Genomic DNA, 19367 nt, shown 5'->3' with positions numbered 1-19367 from the left:
CAGTGGTGGTGCGACCGCGGCAGATACCTTGGCGGTGTGCAGCCTCCTAATCTATCTGGCAGGAGCGTGGTGTCTGCTGGCCTGAAGGTGCCTACCGTAGCGGCCTAACCGCAGTGGCGGTGCTGGCGGTGGATTGGCTGTATTCTGTTGGGAATACCACCATGGTCATAATTTGGTGTCTTCTCTGCTGGCCTGGTGGCAGTACGACCGCCAACCCCCACGTGGCGGTCCTGGGATCACCAAAGTTGTAATCACCCCCAGCGTCTTTTTAAAATGTGGAGTTCAAGTGGAATGAATTAGCTTTATCAAAGTGGACCGTGAAGTTATTATCTATGTCAGTGGACCCTCTTTACAAATGTCAGTATGTTGCGTACCCCACAGTGGTGCTGTCACGTGGATGTTGCTTCAAAGCAGTTTCCATGGATCATATTGTACTAGAAGCAGAGTGCATATGAAAGCAATGCAGGAGAAACAGCAACCAGTTTTTGGCTTTAGATTAGCAGTATTTTTATCCAGAAGGTGCTACTTGGAGTACTATCCCGCCACATGCAATGTGATCTACTGACTGTACTATAAATCTTTTTCTAGTGTGGCAATAATTGTGTGTAGTTTCTTGTCTCATTAAAGTGAACTGTGTAACTAGTAGCTGTGTGATAAGAGCCTCTTCACAAAAGTAAATATGTTGCTGGGAGCTGTATGGTGCTTTTAAAGAGCTTCCCATTAATTATTTTCCTACAGAGGCAGAGTCAATCTGAAAGCACTTTAGGATGAACAGCGATTGAATTTTATACACCATAGGAGCATTTGCATCCAGATGGCACTGATCAGCATTTTCAAAAGAACTTTGTGTAAAAACAGAAATGTAGTGATCATAATCAACATATTTTATTACATTATTAATTATAATAATGTGATTCAATTAATAGCTTTTATCAAAATCCACGGACAGTGACGCCCCACTAACCTAAAGCAATTTGTCTATCAGCCAACATATCAGCTTTAAAAAATGCAGCCTACAAACAGATGCGGTTATATAGAGTGCTTTGATAGTTGAGACCTGGCATGAAGCATGTAACTGGACTACTTGTGCATAGGAAAACAAAGTAACTTTGAATTTGCTATTTGTTACATATGTGTGAATGTGTTAGAATGTTGGTTGCATATCAGAGCGCAAGTCCTAAAATAATGTGGTTTCACTTGTTAATAGTGTGTTAATGGGTGAATGGTCCTGTAGTGTGAGAGTATGTTAATGTAATGTGCCACAGAGACTGCATCATGAAGGGTGTGCCTTTAATGGCAACCTTAGCTGCAAATATACTTGATTTTTTTTCTTTTTGCACAAGTGAATTTTGTTTTACCTAAAAGGCAATTTGGTTGATACGCCTGCTTGTCTAATAGTATTTTATTTTAATTTTTTCCTATTTAAGTTTATAACGCATATGTAGGAATGTATTGGGAGTGTAACAAAGAATTATGCTTTAAATATTCATGTAGTTTTTAATGAAGACATAATTTATTGCAAAGTACTTATGGAAGTCAATTTTTAATTCTGTGGTTAAAGTGCACTGTGCAAGGAAGATTAGTTTTATTAAAGCCACCGAGCACCCAGTAGCCACTTGAAATTACCCTTGTTCAGTAAAAAATAAATATTGCATCGGGATGCTGCTTTAAAGGCTTTTCATTAATTACATTGCCACAGAGGCACAGTACATCTGAAAGCAGTTTACAATGAACTGCAAGTGTTTGTTCACTATAGAAACATTTGAATCCAAACTGCACTGAACAGCATGTTGCTGATCTGAAAATAATGGCAGCTGGGTGCTGCTTTACAGCTCTTTGCATGGACTACATTGTAACTGTTTGATTAGTCTGTCATGTAAAAAAGTTACAAAGACCAAAATGGTGTTCCGAAAAAAAGCTGAGACGAAGAAAGCTAAAAAACAAATGCATGCAGTTACACAAGATGCTTCGCTAATCCGTGCAATTGAAAGAAACTGAGGTACAACAAAATGAATATGAAATGGCGAAGCAATGACGATGTAAAAAAATGCTGATCCAATACAAACGTAGAACTATGTGAAATGTATGTGTAAGCATTAATCTAAATGGTGATACGATGCAGATGTGATAAGCAATGGCGATGTGAAAAAAATGCGAATCTGAAACATTGAAAACAAGTGTTGCCACATGTTCTTGGCCCAAAAATGTTCTCAGAAGCACCAGTACAGGGCCAGTAAAAGAGGAACAAAAGTTAAACATTTTTCCGATCCCACAGATAGGGGGTCATTCTGACCCTGGCGGCCGGTGGCCGCCAGGGCCACCGACCACGGGAGCACCGCCAACAGGCTGGCGGTGCTCCCACGAGCATTCTGACCGCGGCGGTTCAGCCGCGGTCAGAAGCGGCAAGTCGGCGGGCTCCCGCCGACTTACCGCTGCTCAGGGAATCCTTCATGGCGGCGGAGCGCGCTCCGCCGCCATGAGGATTCTGACAGCCCCTACCGCCATCCTGTTCATGGCGGGAAACCCGCCATGAACAGGATGGCGGTAGGGGGTGCCGCGGGGCCCCTGGGGGCCCCTGGGGGCCCCTGCCTTGCCCATGCCAATGGCATGGGCACGGCAGGGGCCCCCGTAAGAGGGCCCCGCAAAGTATTTCAGTGTCTGCCTTGCAGACACTGAAATACGCGACGGGTGCAACTGCACCCGTCGCACCCCTGCAACTACGCCGGCTCAATTCTGAGCCGGCGTCCTCGTTGCAGGGGCATTTCCTCTGGGCCGGCGGGTGCTCTTTCGGAGAGCGCCCGCCGGCCCAGAGGAAATGTTTAAATGGCCGCCGCGGTCTTTTGACCGTGGTGCGGTCATTTCACGGCGGTACCTTGGCGGACGGCCTCCGCCGTCCGCCAAGGTTAAAATCACCCCCATAGTGTCAGCTGACTGCTGATTTAAAACATTTTGCATAGATTACATTGTAACTGTTTGAATAGTCCATGGCATGTAAGAATGCGCGATCAAAAAAACAAGCTGAGATGAAGACTGCTAGGAAAACAAATGCATGCAGTGCCACAGACTGCTTTACTAATCCATGCAGTTGAAAGAAAGTTAGGTACATTATACAGTGGCGGCCCGTCCTTTAGGGCGGAATCTCCATGTTCAGCTCAGGCAGCCAGGAGCAGACATGCGTGATTTGCGCACACTCCTGGCTGCCTGAGCTGAACTTTGCTGGGCTGAGGAGGTCACAGCTCCTATGGGCGTGACCTCCTCGGCACAGCAAAGGTGCCTCAAGGCTCTCCCCTGGGTGATGAGGAAAGTGTCACTAATTGACTCTCTCCCTGGGCGCTTCAGTTTAAGCCCTGAAGTGCCCAGGGCGAGTGTCAATCAGTGACACTTCGTCACAGAGTGGGGTGGGGTCAGCAGTCTCACTGACCAAATCCCACTCTGTGACAAGGCTGGGACTGCTGCCTTCCCAGGAAGGCAGCAGTCCCAACCATCCTGGGACCTGGAGGCTGAGGTAAGTGTGTGTGTGTGTGTGTGTGTATGTGTGTGATGTTTTAAATTGAATGTTTGGTGCACACGTGCATGTTTGAGTGTTATGAGTGTTGTTAATGGATGTGCATGCGTGTGTGTGTGTGAAAGAATGAGTGTGTGCGATCTTTTAAAATTAATGTTTGGTGCGTGCATGCATGTTTGAATAGTATGAGTGTTGTTAATGGATGTACGTGCGTGCGTGTCTGTGTGTGATAGAATGAACGTGTGTGTCCCGCCCGCACCCCTCCCTCCTAAAGCTGCTGACCGCCACTGAGTTACAACAAAATGAAATATGTAAATATAAAAAATGCTGAAGCAATGCCCTGGCAAAAAAATGCAGATCCAATACTAACTTACAACTAAGTGACATTTATGTGTAAACATTAATAACCAGCCAAAAACAATGAAACTAAGGAAGGAAGGGTCGTTTCTCTAATGTACAGATTAGGAAGTAGTGTATGACCTTAGGAAGCCTCACCTTGTGTGTTTGTTACACACACAATGACCTGTTCTAACTAGGTTTTAGAAGGCTGTGTTATGACAAAATACAACAAGCCCATTCACAGTACAACGGCCACTGTGAGCATGAGGGCAAAAGAGAAACAGAAAAGGAAAAATAAGAAGTAAAACAGTTGACATAAGCAAGCCAATTCACGGCACCTCGGCCACCATGAGCATGAGCGCAAAAGAGAGACAAAAAAGGAAAAAGAGGTCTGCTCGTAGTCAAACATATGGGCAAACATGCAATTATCCATGCATCCATATAACAAAGGATTTTTGAAAGGCAAGCGCACAAACGAGTGAAAGTGATGGGCGTGAGGTAGGCGTGGTTAAAAGCACACATAGATACCAAGACGTCGGAGAAGCAGTGCTTGTGCACTGCTATGCTCAAAGTACTTTTAAATGCAACATCGAAGTAGCAGTGAAACAGCACACAAAGGCCTTGCAATGGCAGGCTGGAGACATGGTTAAGGGGCGGCTTATGTGAATGTCGCAATCAGTGCTGCAGGCCCACTAGTTGCATTTTATTTTCAGGGCCTGGGCGCCTCTAGGGCACTTTACTAGGGGCTTATAGGTAAATTAAATATGGCAATTTGGTAGGAGCTAATGTTACCATATTCAGGGGAGAGTGCACATGCACTTTAGCATTGGTCAGCAGGGGTAAAGTGTGCTGAGTCCTAAAATCACCAAAAACAGGATCAGAAAAATGGAGGGAGAGATGCCAAGTTGGGGAAAAACCACCCTAAGGCTGTCATGTTTAACAGCTGGTCTAACTCTTTTATAGGTGTGTACTTATACTAGTGAGATACTCCCTAAACTCCAACTTATACATCACCCTGGACCCCTCCTATTTCGTATTAGATTTTACCCATTTTCCAGCCACTTCCCTTGGCCCCTTCCACAATTACTACAAAAATGTACACCTGCATGAGTGGAGATGGTGGAGATCTCTGTACAGAAAAGATAATGAAGGCAGAGGTGGAGATCAACACCAGTAGGTTTGTGAACAGCATTTTGTAGTACGTGAGGAGTATTACTGTAGTACTACTTCACGTACTACTAAAAGTAGTTTGAGGATAGGCTCCATTGTTCTGCATGTGGCTCAGGCTTAATACTATTAAGGACAGGCACAATTCAGATTTTGCCCGTGTGAAAAGGGGAATGTTTGCTCATCGCAAGGGTGGGTGAATTTCAATGACTCAGACCATCTCCACCACAGTGGTATCACTCAATGACTGATCTCTGCAGCCATATGGTCAGATGAGACTTTGGGGTGCCTGGAACTGACTAACGAGCTTGCACAGCTGCCCCTAACCCTCAGGGGCAGAGGTGAAACATCTTTAGTTGCCTAATTGCCTGTCAGAAGGCATATACTTTCTAGTTAACACTGCTAGAAGTTCTACCAAGCAGGGTGTGACTTCCCGTAGCCAGCAATTGGCCCTGATTGGATTTATCACTTTTAGAAGTAAGATGGTATGTGACTGGAAAACGCTATCATTGCATTCGCCGATCTGGGCAATATCTGGAACATTATCCTGTTTTCATGTAGCGATAACTGTTTGCCTTTTCTCAATTCACACTTTGCAAAGCTTACAAAGTAAAGAAAAATCGATGGAAGAGTTACAAACGTATATTGGGTAGATCCATTATTAATTCAGCATAAATGGCACAACAGCAAGCATCTGAAGTGAAATATATAGTTATTCAAAAAGAAGTGCAGATGTGAATGTTGGCGGTAATCGGTTAGGCCTCCGTGCACTTTCCGAAATCATGGGTGATGTAATTTGATTGACAGTCTTATTACATTAAGGTTTTGCCTACCGTGGGGGTATCACGGATCACTGAGTATGCCATTTGAAAATGATAGATGCCCTTGTTAGCATAAGGGGCAACTAGAAGAAACATCATTACAATGTACACTCACAATTCAAATTTGAGTGATTCTTAGGCCTGGCACAAATTTAAATTATGGCAGTGTAGTATTCAAAATCTCATTAATTTCAAATTGCACTTGTTAAGCGATATTCGTAAACTTTTACCAGTACACCATGTTGCCTAATTACACTGCTGTTTGCTTCAGAATTCTAGGGCAGTAACAACACAAACAGCCAGAACACTGGTGGGCGCTGTGTTTTTTTAACTTTTTTGCACAAAGTCTGTTCTTTTGCCAAAAATAACACAAGGGCTCATTTTGCACTAAAATAGCTCTAAATAATGAAGTTGCAAACCATTCTAGATTCGTACCCATTGGACTTTGCCTCAAATGTTTTGCCTTCTCCCCTCCTATTTTTCTGAATTGAACATTGTTAGAAATGGGGTCTTTGGTTGGCAGTTAGGTGACCGCCTGTCCAAGCAAGGAACCTCACTCTAGTCAGGGTAAAAGAGAATCCCCCTCAGCTAACCCCTACTTAATCCCTTGGTAGCTTGGCACGAGCAGTAGGCTTAACTTCAGAGTGCTAGGTGTAAAGTATTTGTACCAACACACACAGTAACTTAATGAAAACACTACAAAATGACACAACACGGGTTTAGAAAAATAGAAAATATTTATCTAAACAAAAATCCACAATACACAAGTCAAGTTATCAATTAAAAGCAAAAGGAGTCTTCATATAGTTTTAAACACACATTAACACTGTTAGAGTGAAAATGTACCTTGGGTGCATCAAAAATAACCCAGCACGGGCAAGTGTGCATCAAAAAGGGCTTGCGATGCGTCGATTTCACTCATGAGCGAGACCTTGCCTTGTTTCTCATTTCGTCGGATTGGGGCGCGTTGTTTCTTCTCTCCGCAGGAGAGTGATGCGTCGATCCGGTCAGCACTCTTGGGTCCGGGCAGGCCCTGCGTTGTTTTTACACGTCCAGCGGTGTTTGCGTTGGAAATCCAGCCGCGCGATAATCCGACAACCATTTAGCGCGGGTTGCAATCTCACCTGCCTCAGTCAGCGAAGCTGCGCGTCGTTTTCCCAGCTCCGTGCATCGATCTTCTGGTCGTGTTGCAGACGAGCCTCGATGTTCAGCCGCGAAGCCACCGACGCGTCAATTTTCCAGCCGCATATCGGAGTTGCGTCGATCTTTTCCCAGCACGGCATCCTGTGCGTGGAATTATTCCTCTGAGGCTGCCAGCTTCTCCTTTCAGGGTCCCAGGAACTGGATGGGCGCCACTTGACAGGGTAGGAGTCTCTCCAGAGACACCAGGTGCTGGCAGAGAGAAGTCTTTGCTGTCCCTGAGACTTCAAACAACAGGAGGCAAGCTCTAAATAAAGCCCTTGGAGAGTTCTTCACAAGAAGGAAGGCCACACAAAGTCCAGTCTTTGTCCTCTAGCACAGGCAGAAGCAGCAACTGCAGGATAGCTCCACAAAACACAGTCAGAGTCAGGGCAGTTCATCTTCCTCAGCTCTTCAGCTCTTCTCCAAGCAGAGGTTCCTCTTGGTTTCCAGAAGTGTTCTAAAGTCTGTGGTTTTGGGTGCCCTTCTTATACCCACGTTCCCCTTTGAAGTAGGCCTACTTCAAAGCAAAGTCTCTCTTGATTGTGAAATCCTGCCTTGCCCAGGCCAGGCCCCAGACACTCCCCAGGGAGTTGGGGACTGCATTGTGTGTGGGCAGGGACAGCCCTTGCAGGTGTGAGTGACCACGCCTCCCCTTCCTCCTACCACAGACGGCTCATCAGGAAATACAGACTATACCCCAGCTCCCTTTGTGTCACTGTCTAGTGAGAGGTGCAACCAGCCCAACTGTCAAACTGACCCAGACAGGGAATCCACAAACAGGCAGAGCCACAGAAATGGTATAAACAAGAAAATGCTCACTTTCTAAAAGTGGAATTTTCACACACACAATCTTAAAATCAACTTTACTAAAAGATGTATTTTTAAATTGTGAACTCAGAGACCCCAAACTCCACATATCCATCCACTCCCAAAGGAAATCTACACTTTAATCAGATTTAAAGGTAGCCCCCATGTTAACCTATGAGAGGGACAGGCCTTGCAAAAGTGAAAAACAAATTTAACAATATTTCACAGTCAGGACATATAAAACACATTACTATATGTCCTACCTTAACCATACACTTCACCCTGCCCTTGGGGCTACCTTGGGCCTACCTTAGGGGTGTCTTACATGTAGGAAAAGGGAAGGTGTAGGCTTGGCAAGTGGGTACAGTTGCCAAGTAAAATTTACAGTTAAAACTGCACACACAGACACTGCAGTGGCAGGTCTGAGATATGATTACAGAGCTACTAAGGTGGGTGGCACAACCAGTGCTGCCGGCCCACTAGTAGCATTTGATTTACAGGCCCTGGGCACCTCTAGTGCACTTTACTAGGGACTTACTAGTAAATCATATATGCCAATCATGGATAGACCAATCAACAATACAATTTACACATAGAGCATGTGCATTTTAGCACTGGTTAGCAGTGGTAAAGTGCTCAGAGTTCAAAAGCCAACAGCAACATGGCAGAAAAAATAGGAGACAGGAGGCAAAAAGATTGTGGATGACCCTGCATAAACTAAAAAGTCCAACAAACATTTATCCAGGGCCAGTAAATTAGATGCTACTAGTGGGCATACAGCACTTATCATGCCACCCACTTTAGTATCCTTTTAAACCATGCGTCAGACCTGCCATTACAGCATGTGTGCAGTTTCAAACTGTCAATTTAACTTAGCAAAATAAACCTTTTGCAAGCCCAAAACTCCCTTTTTAATACATAGAAATTACCCTAGTGTAAACAGCCTATAGGCCAGGGTGCATTGTATGTAAAATTTGGACATGAATGTTTAGGTTTTACATGTCCTGGTAGTGAAAAACATATAAAATCCTTTTATTCATAAATTCATTTTTCACTACAGTAGGCCTACCCCGCAAATAGAATATTATTGGGATTCATTATCTGGGTGCAGATAGGAATATCATGTTTGGTGTCTAAGGCATTATAATTTAAAATCCTATGTAATGGTAAATTTAGATTTTGAATCACAATTCAGAAAATGCCACTTTTACAAAGTTGACAGTTTCTTGTCCTAACCATTTGGTGCCTGCAGACAGTTATTGGGCCAAAGGACTAAGGGCCAGATGTAGCAAAGGTTTTTACCCATTCTGTGTCTATGGGAAAAAGTGTTCATACATATGGCCCTAGGTGTAGTTGGCAGTCAGCATTTGTGTATTCCATCCAGACCCCCACACAATAGCGGGACTGAAAGTTTACAGGGTTGGCCATTCAAACAGAATTGGTGCAGAGCTGTGCCCAGTACCACTTGCAGGTCAAATCAGCTGCCTCAGCACGCACTCAAAGAACATCACAATAACCTATTGTGCCCCCAGACATCCTCAGACCAAGACAGGGATGCTGGAAATTCGACACACTTCGTTGGGGGGAGAACTCCAGATGTTTCTTCCACTTCAAAGCTGGCACCAGATTTAACATTAGAACATTCTCTCCCACTCTTCAACGTACTTCTGGATCTGTGGAAGGACTCTCAGAGGACTGCCAGGCTGATGAGAGCCTGCTGTGTACTTCAGAGGATTGCCCTGATGCTTCATGAGGAATGCCCTGTTGCCTGAAGCCTAACCTGTGCCCTCAGAGGACTGCCCTACTGCTTCAAACCTGCTTTCCTGCTTGGGCCCAGGTGTACCAGAGTGACACCAAGGGCTAGTTGCTGGCCTGCTGATCAAAGCCACAGGGGCTAAAAAGGCTCCAACCATCTTGAACACTCACCTGGACCCAGCCTGAGTGAATGCTGAGCCTCCATGTGGTGCCCCTTCAGTCCTGGATCCTTGGAAGGGGTGCTAAATGTGCCCAGATAGCTCAAATATATAACTTGAGACTTTGCTGCCAGAAAGTGCCCTGAGAAACTATAGGAGACCAGGACCCACCTGCTTGCCTATCTGTCTGAGGCACATAAGTGGTCGACCTGATTTTGCAGTAGTTCCTGCTGTATTTTTCTCCGCACCAGCAAATCCTGTTCAGGTGCTCCTGTCCGTAAGGCCTCATGTAATCCTCATTGGCTACAGTCTACAGCTCCGTGCTGCTGAAGATTTTCCCAAAAAAAGACTTAGGCTCTCATCGCCGAGGGCGCCAGAAGACCCCCAGTGCTGGCTGTCTTCTGATTGCCATATTACGAGCACTGAAGGATTTCTGCCACAATTTGGGTGGAAATCCTTCACAGTCGTGCTGGCAGTCAGCGCCGCAGAGGCACTTCCACCACCGTCACCGCCATGCCAAAACAACTCCGCCTGCCATGTTATGAGCGTGGTGGTGTCCTGATGGCGGGGTGCTGCCGGCGGTGGAAGAGCCTGTTCCCGTTCCCTGGCAGATGACCTCTTCGTCGAACAAGTTAAGTCGATTGACCGACAGGCAAGTGGGGTGGGAGGGTGGGGGTGTGGTGTGCATGTTTGAGTGGGTGTATGTCTGCATGTGTGAATGTAAGTGTGTATGCGTGTATGTATGCATGTCTAAATTTGTGTTTGTATGTATGTGTGTTTGAATGCTTATGTGTATGTGTGTGTGTATTCGTGTGTGAATGTTGAAGTGAGTGCATGTTGGAATGTTTGTGTATGTGTGTATGTAAGTGTTGGTAAATGAGTGTATGTATGCATGTTGATGAATGCTTGTATGTAAGTGTTGGTGAATGCGTTTATGCGGGGAGAGGGCTGCTGTCACAGAAGTGAGAGTTAGGGGGTAATGTATGTGCAGGGAGGGTTGGGGGAGTCATCTGCCAGTGACAGGAAATAAATTTCCTGTAAGAGGCAGCCTTTCAGCCAGGGTTTTTGTGGAGGTTTTACCACCGCGGAAACCCTGGCAGAAAGCTGACTCATTATATTGCCAGCAGTCTGCAGTGGACAGCCGGCCCAGAGGCGCTGTCCTCCTGCCCAGCTGTCCTACCGTCCTGGTGGTACCAACGGAGATGTGGTGGTTTGGCACAGGCCAAACCGCCACACTGATAATGTGGTGGTCTTCTCTGCCGCCCGTCGGCAGTGAGACCACCACCGTGGTCCTGCTGATCTTCGGACCGCCAGGGTTGTAATGAGGGCCTAAGAGCCTGTTTTTGATTTTAGTGGACGGGTTACTCTGCCACAGCACTGACAGATATCCCGTCCACCGAAATCTAAATCCCATAGGAAACAATCGGATTTAGATTTCAGCAGAAGGAATATTCATCACTGTTGTGATGGAGGTAACCCATCTGCCAAAATATGAATCAGGTTCTAAGTCTGAAAGTAGACATCTTCACCACAACTTCGTCCAGTGAAACCCCAATGATGACGCCGCCTCCTCGGACACTGCTGGCTGCCTTGCCTTCTTCAAAATGTCTTATAATTCTGAAAGAAAGTGGAGACCGGGCCCAATTCAATTTGTGTTTCTGAACTGAGTTCCATCTGAGTCAGCCATAGCTTTTGACTTTGTCCTGGTCTCATGCAACTAGATGTCCGTGGATGGTGCATTGATCTTTTAGGTTACCTTAAATATTTAAAAAATCATGACACTGGATCTACTGATTGGATTTTTGTCATATTGGTGTCAACTAATTTATTAACTTTTATTCTATTTTTCTAGATTAGTTTGCTTTTTCTTGTGTTCTGTCTTCACTTTATTGCTGTGTAAGCACTGCATAAATACGTTTCACATTGCTTATAGATTATGCCCGACTGCTTTTGTGCCAAACTACCAGAGGGTTATGCACAGGTTAATTTAGTGACGTTTTGTAGGTCTACCTGACAAGGAATGTGACTGGTGCTTGAGAAGGGCTCACACCTTCCTCAACCAGCAACCCAATTTCTCACAGTACCCTTTTGTGAAGTCCAAATGTTTGCAAGGTTTGTTCAATTCGTAGTTAAGGAATTCACATGATGCATGCATTATTTGTGCTTTAATGTTTATGTAACAGGAGTTCTGTAATGTGCCCTGTAGGCATAATGGTGATTTTTGAAGGGTGAATGCACTGTTTTGCGAGCTGTTAACAGATACCATCCCCTTTGTAATGCCACAATACTTCAATATGTCCAAATGTGTTTTATAGACCCATTTGAAACATACGCTATTCTTAAAGTCCACAATCTCAAGAGTTGCACAGTAACAAGAAGTGGAAGTGAGCCTAGCTGGGAACAAGATTTCACCTTGTAAGTATTTCAGCTTTATTGCACCTAACATGTAGATCTCTAAGTTCGCTCATCGAGCACTATTTATTGTGAAAAGAATTTTGCATTACTACAATAACTATGAGCGTCACCTATTTTGCACACTGGCTCATGCAACACATCTTCAACAGAATAGCGATTTATAAATGATAAACTGATGAACACGTCAAAGAAAAAAACATGTTCTATTGAACAGCAGAGTCCATAAGTGTTTTCCGATGCAGTAATGATGCACTTGAATTGCCAATATCACGGGAAACAGTAGTTAAGAGATGGATAATTACATTAGCAGTATGATTTTACACAATCAACATATAGCAAATGGGGCATTTCCTCGGTCGCTCTGTTTGCACCAATTTTCAAAGGAAACTCTAGGATTATTACTGGGAGTATTATGTACCTCCTCATATTTCCCCAGTTATACAGAGTGTACCTCGACATTAGAAAATGTTCACTGTACATATGCATATATATTTTTCTTTTTCTTTTTTTGTGTCCACAGAGAGAGCATTTTTCCATATGGAGAAACCTCTTCCCCTACATTTCCACAAAGATTGGGGGTATTCTCTTCCCCTTGCTACTTTACCTCCCCTTCACACCAGCTCCATGCAGGAGTACATTTCCAATCTTTTCTGGGTGTGAAAGCATCACAGAGGAGTTAGGGAATGCCAAGAAATTCACAGGTTTGTATGCACTCACAAACTCACCTAGAAAACAGTGCCTTGATCTTATCACTTCCCACCGCTCAAATGGGATTTATTATGGCGTAATTCTACATATTTGAGGTGTACAATGAATCAGTAGTAAAACAATTTACACCTGCCAATTATCGTTTTTGTGGGTTATTGATATATACAAATGGAGCCCTGTTCCGCCATTACCATATGGTTACAGCCGTAAATGACCTTCTGACTGAGGCCCCATAGAAATAGTGCATGTTGGAACCTCAACTCGAAATGAAGTCCTATATATCTGCTTATGGTTACTCATGGCATGCAATAAAGCAAATTGTGTTCACTAAAGTTTTACTGTAAGTGCATTTCATTTATTTGAACTAACCAAATTAAAACATTATCAATATTAGGGTGTAGAGCATTAAAAAAATATATTTGGAAACACTATATTCAGAGAGAGAAGTGTAATAAAAGCTGCAGATTTCAGGATAAATTCGTGAAAGAAGTACATTGCCTGTTCCTTGACGATTATTAATAACACTAGGGGCCAGATGTAGCAAAAATAAAAATTGCGACTCGCATTTTGCGAGTTGATGCGACTCGCAAAATGCGAGTCGCAAATTGGAATGCCAGAAAAAAAAGCGATCCGATTTTGTGACTCGCAGCCGGACTCGCAACGCTGTGTGCGAGTCCGCAGTTTGCGAGGTCGCTGTTTGCGAGTGTGCAAAAACGAACTCGCAATTAGCGAGTGGGTGTCGCAAATTGCGAATACCTTCAAAATTGCTTGCAGATGCAGCAGAACACTCCAGAAAGCATACCAGAACACCCTGGAAACACTTCCTGGCACATGATGATGACATCACAGCCAGGAAGTTAACAAATACACCTGGGAGGAGGGCTCAACAGTGAGCAGTGTCTCTGCCACTCACAGTAGGGTGCTGAGGAGTGGTAGGCACAGCACCATGGACGCAGCAGGGACCAGCCAGGCTGGCAGAAGGGGCAGGAGATCATAGATAACAGCCAGGACAGATTCATGTGGCACATGGCGTTAATGTGCCACATGACTGGTTGGCATTTTCCTGCCCATGGACAATTTCAACTTGTATATAGTTTCTTCATGACATTAATAAAACTGTTATTTTTGTTCCACTTAACAAATGGTTAATAGGTGAGTATGGTGGGAGTTGACACGTACCGTCCAGAATATTGCGTTGCAATGTGGTCCCGTCTCAGTCTGCCTTGATTAGCTAGACTCCAATCCCCATGATGGCGATGTGGTTGTTCTTGCTCTTCATCATCAGGATCTGGGTCTGCAGGGGTGAGAGGTAGCCCACGTCGGGTGGCTATGTTGTGGAGGATGGCGCATGCGACCACAATTTTGAAAGCGGTAATGGGGGTGTATTGGAGGGCGCCTCCGCTGCGGTGGAGGCATCGGAATCTTGCCTTCAGGAGTCCGAAGGTGCGCTCTATGAGGTTCCTAGTCCTCTTATGCGCACTGTTGTATTGCCTCTCTGAATCATTGCTGGGTGTTAAAAATGGAGTCATGATCCATGGCCTTAGAGCATATGCACTGTCACCTGTTGGGCACAAAAGTACACTGTTAGTAAGTCCAGATAGTCGTGCACAGTGACCTGTGTGTATGTCTGCAAGGTGTATGCAGCTCTACCTAGGAGGTATCCGTCTCCAAACTCCCCACGTTCCAGGCGTTGATGTATCCCACTATGTCTAAAAATGTATGAGTCATGGGTACTGCCTGGAAACTTAGCTACGATGTCCGTGATGACGTAATGGGCATCACAAACAACCTGTATGTTGAGTGAGTGGGTACACTTTCTGTTGCGGAAAATATGTTCCAGATTAGCGGGGGGGCATATTTGAATGTGTGTCCCATCTACACATCCAATGACATGGGGGAAGTGGGCAATGTGGTAAAAGTCCAGCTTCGTGCTGTTAATTTCTGCCTCATTCCTTGGTAAGTATATGAACTGAGACCTGTGCGCTACTAAGGCATCTAGGAATGCCCTGAGGAACCTTGACACTGCACTTTGGGATACCCCACCTGCCACGGCAATGACCCCCTGATAGCTCCCTGAGGCCAAGAGGTGCAGTGCGCATAGTACTTGCACATGCGTAGGGATGGCGCAGCCATGCAGAGTCTTGTGTTCTAGCTGTGGTTTTAGTAAATCTATTAATTCTAGAATGGCAGAGCTGCTAAGGCGGTATTTATCATAGATCTCCTCTTCAGTTTGCTGGAAAAGGGTCTGCCTTGTTCTATATATCTTCTCCTGTCTGTGGCCCCTCCTCCTCCTCTGCTGGGCTGCGTAGACTCTCCTCCTCACTGCTATCAGGTATATGTCCGCCATCTTGAGTGACCCAGATGCCTTCTGGGTCTCCTTTTATACTTTGGTAATGGTTACCACCTGCTCTGAGTTAGTGGTAAATGCGACTTGCAAACTGGGCTTTTTGCGACTAGTCGCAATTTGCGAGTTGCAATTGCATAAGGTTTGCGACTCGCAAATTGCGACTTGCAATTTGCGGGTCGCAAAATGGGGTCGCAACGGATGCGACTCGCAAACGGGTCCCATCGCTTTTTGCGAGTCGGAAATGGGCTTTTTGCATCCCATTTCCGATTTTGCACTGTCGCAAATTGCGAATCGGCCCGTTTGCGAGTCGCAAACGTTTGCTACATCTGGCCCTAGGTAAACTGTTCGGATTTGTAGGATAAAGAGGAAATTGATGTCTATTTGATATAAATTTAGAAATCAATATTAGTGGGCTGTTATAGTGATCCAGTACTAGGGGTAATAACCTATTTAAGTAAGACATAGGTTGAAGTTTGAGTATGATGATACCTAAAGGGGTATGTTAATAATACAATATAGAAAACATATTGAGTTTCAACCCATTAAGAAATACTTGGGGACATGCAAAAGGGGAGGGACGGTCATGGCCACTGTGACCTGATCTAGGTATAAGAATATCCATTGCTTTTAAGATTTTCTCGAAGTGCTAGAACATATTCTTTTATTTGTTTTTAAGTATATTAAGGTTTGTAGCAAGTATTGCAAAGCTAATAGGCCTGGCCTTAATGTACTAATTTGTGGCATGTAAGCACAGACATTCCCAAATGTTGTTTCCATCTGTTGAATGCACAAATATTTGTTAACACATTAAAGGCAGACCAACGGTTGCTGCCAACACATGAGGGAAAGTTGCAAAAATTGATTAATTCCAGTGTTTAATGCACAAAGGAGATCTGAATAACACAAAAATGTGATGTAAGGCTGTTTCTCCCACAATCCAATGGAAGAACTTTCTCGAATGGAGAATGATAAACCTAACAACCAATAGCATTAGATGAGAGACTAACAGCCAAAGCCTAATATATACTTTAGGACCCTTGAGGGCCATACGTCCGTATAGCGGCCCTCGGGGGAAGCGCTAGCACTCCCCCATGAGGGTGGCCCCCCCAGGTCAAGGCTGGAAGGGGAATCGCTTCCCCTTCCATCCCCGAACCCCTCAGTGATGTCTGATGATGTCAGCACGCAATCGCGTGCTGACCTCATCAGAGGTCACCTCCCATCGCACTGGAAGCATGGGCAAGGGCCGCTCCCCAGGAGGCCAAATAATTTTTAGGCCATTTCTACCCCCCCTGGGTGCAGATCTGCCTAATATAATTAGGCCGATCTGCCCCCGGGGGCAGAAACCACTAGACACCAGGAAATCTTTTTTTTTTTTTATACTAACGCATGAGGGGAGCGGCCCCTTGGGCAAGGGCGGCTCCCCAGGAGGGGGCAAAATATTTTTAGGCCTTTTCTGCCCCCCTGGAGGCAGATCGGCCTAATATGATTAGGCCGATCTGCCCCCGGGGAGGCAGACACCTCTAGACACCAGGAATATATATATATTACTTATTTTATTTACTTTATGTTTTTATGTATGGGGAGCGACCCCTTAGGCAAGAGTCGCTCCCCTGGTGGGCAAATCAGCCTATTTTTGTTAGGCCAATCTGCCCCCAACGGGGGCAGAAACCACCAAACACCAGGTATTGGTGTGTGTGTATGTGTGTGTTTTGTTTGGGGGGGCAGCCCCTTGGGCAAGGGTCACTCCCCATGGGGACACATTACTGTTTGTCCATATCTGCACCAAATCAACCTATTTTTGGAAGGCCCATCTGCCCCCAAGGGGGGCAGAAAGCCCACCAGAGACCAGGGAAGATTTTATTTTCAAAATAAGAGGTTGGAGGTATGGCCATACTCCCACCCCAAATAAATGGGGCCAAAGTTGTTCTGCCCACCAGCGGGCAGATGGGGCAATCAACCCTGATCCACACCCCGGGGGGCAAAAAGTGTACTAAATGCTATGGAATAAAAAATAAAAAAATTGTGTGGTGGCCACCAGCCACTATGGGCCTGGTTATGCCTCCACCCCAACTGAAGGGGTAACAGTCTTTCAGCTCTCCCACCACACACTAAAACATCTTATCCCTCGGCAAACAAGAGGACATTTGATTATTTTGGGTTTTGATTTTACGTTTGGGCCATGAGAGCTTGGCAAATTTAAGACAGGGTGTAAAAAAGACGTCTATTTGAGAAATGCCATGTAATTCACATGCTAGTATGGGCACCCCGGAAATGGGGTTTTCCGATTCAAGTCTGCCTGTTCCTGAAAGCTGGGAAGATGGTGATTTTAGCACCATAAACCATTTGTTGATGTCTTTTTCAGGGAAAAAAACACAAGCCTTTTTCTGAAGCCCTTTTTTCCAATTTTTTGAAAAAAATGAAATTGTCGATGTATTTTGGCTAATTTCTTGGTCTCCTTCCGTGGAACCCACAAAGTCTGGGTACCTCTAGAATCCCTAGGATGTTGGAAAAAAAGGACACAAATTTGGAGTTGGTAGCTTATGTGGACAAAATGTTATGAGGGCCTAAGCGCAAACTGCACCAAATAGTCAAAAAAAGGCTTGGCATCTGAGGAGGAAAATGCCTGGCAGCAAACGGGTTAAAGATTTGATAACAACATGACATAGACAGTAGCACTCTCAAGCCAGGCCTAAAAAGGAGCATTGGTAACGTCAGGCACGCTCTTTCTGTTAGTACTAATCTTCATCGTATATACTAACTTTTACTGCTGTTCCATCCTTTCTTTTATTAGACCTGAGGCCACCACTTCTTTACATTTGGTCATATTGCTTCAAGTCTACAGTGTAGCCCCATTTCATTTTTGCCGTTGTTCGACCTCTTTGCCTTGTCACAAAATCTTGCATCAAATCAAGTCAAACCTGATCAGATTTAAAAACTAGGAAATAATACCAAGTAAAAAAATATATATAACCAGAGCTAACGTTTACTGATTTGGAAGATCCATCTCATTTGTCAAATAAAAGGCACATGGCCTTGCTAGGAGCCCTAAAGGGGTACGGCTTGTTTTGAGAGAGGCACCTATTTCATTCCACTAGGGATACTGCTAGATCAAAGTCACTGTGCACAGGTTCAACCATAGTAATGTTTCTGGCTTCCACTCCAAAGAAACCAGGTATCTCGTTTGTGGCCAAACATTTACAGAAATTAAGAATCATTAATGGGATTTCTTGCTCAGATTGGGACATAGAAATATACATCTAAAATGCAAGGAAAAGCACATGCAGCAAAATATAAACTATGTAAAATAATTGAGTCCTCTGTAAAAATTTTTATTTTTTAGCAAAAAACTAATGTCAGGATACTGTTAAAATGCTGGTTAAATGATCAAAAATGCATTATTAATTCAGCGTGGCACTGTAAATGTCCTACACGGATCTTTATTTACCTAAACACAAAATAAGTTCAGGTAAAATATTCACATATTATAAATAGTTAAAACACAACTCATGCTTGCATGCATGTATATTACTTTTGTTGGAGCTCGTCAGAGGAATTAAGCTTGTCCATGAATGTACCAGACAGCCAGTGCAGACAAAACTAACTGATTTTAAACTTATGTGCAGAATGAACTATTTGAAAAAAGAAATATAGAAAATCTTTCTGGGTGTGTCTTTCTGGATACGTTTTATACATATCTTTATGTTTTGTGCCTAACCAAATTGTACACTCTGTTATATTTTGCACCTTTTTTACATGTTTTATTTTAATTCTACTGTTGCACTGAGCCAACATCTTTATTGAATAAATTATACCAGTAGTTGAAAGATTATATCCATTTGTTAATTAGACATTCGCTACAATTCCATTGTGCTAACTGTATAGTTTATGGGATTATAATCTTAGAAACTGTAATCAGTTTATGAGGGTAAATTTTGGTTACCATTTTGCACTGTGATTTCTATTTTCAAAAACTGAAGGATTGTTTAACTTTTATGTTCATTTTCTATTGAATGAAGACCTCTACGCTGAGTCTCACTGAGTCTCACTAACAATAAGCTTCTGCAAATACAGATTTAAGTGCTATCCCAAGATGCACCTTTAACAATACGGTCTGCTGCTGCTTAGGTGGAGAAGGAGACTTGTTGCTGGTTATCCTGAGTGGG

General features: G+C 44.2%; 1 protein-coding gene across 1 annotated transcript in view; it reads left to right on the top strand.

The window, feature by feature from the left end:
* Positions 1-19367, top strand: part of LOC138283197 (protein unc-13 homolog B-like) — a 215273-nt gene that overhangs the window by 152135 nt on the left and 43771 nt on the right. The window contains exon 3 of the mRNA XM_069221253.1: positions 12050-12149. Coding sequence (XP_069077354.1) covers positions 12050-12149 — 100 coding nt within the window. The remainder of the gene's footprint in view (positions 1-12049; positions 12150-19367) is intronic.

The sequence above is a fragment of the Pleurodeles waltl genome, chromosome 3_1 (assembly GCF_031143425.1).
Source record: "Pleurodeles waltl isolate 20211129_DDA chromosome 3_1, aPleWal1.hap1.20221129, whole genome shotgun sequence".
NCBI lineage: Eukaryota > Metazoa > Chordata > Amphibia > Caudata > Salamandridae > Pleurodeles > Pleurodeles waltl.
Note: the sequence above shows the minus strand (reverse complement) of the source record. Positions and strands in the feature narration are given on the sequence as shown.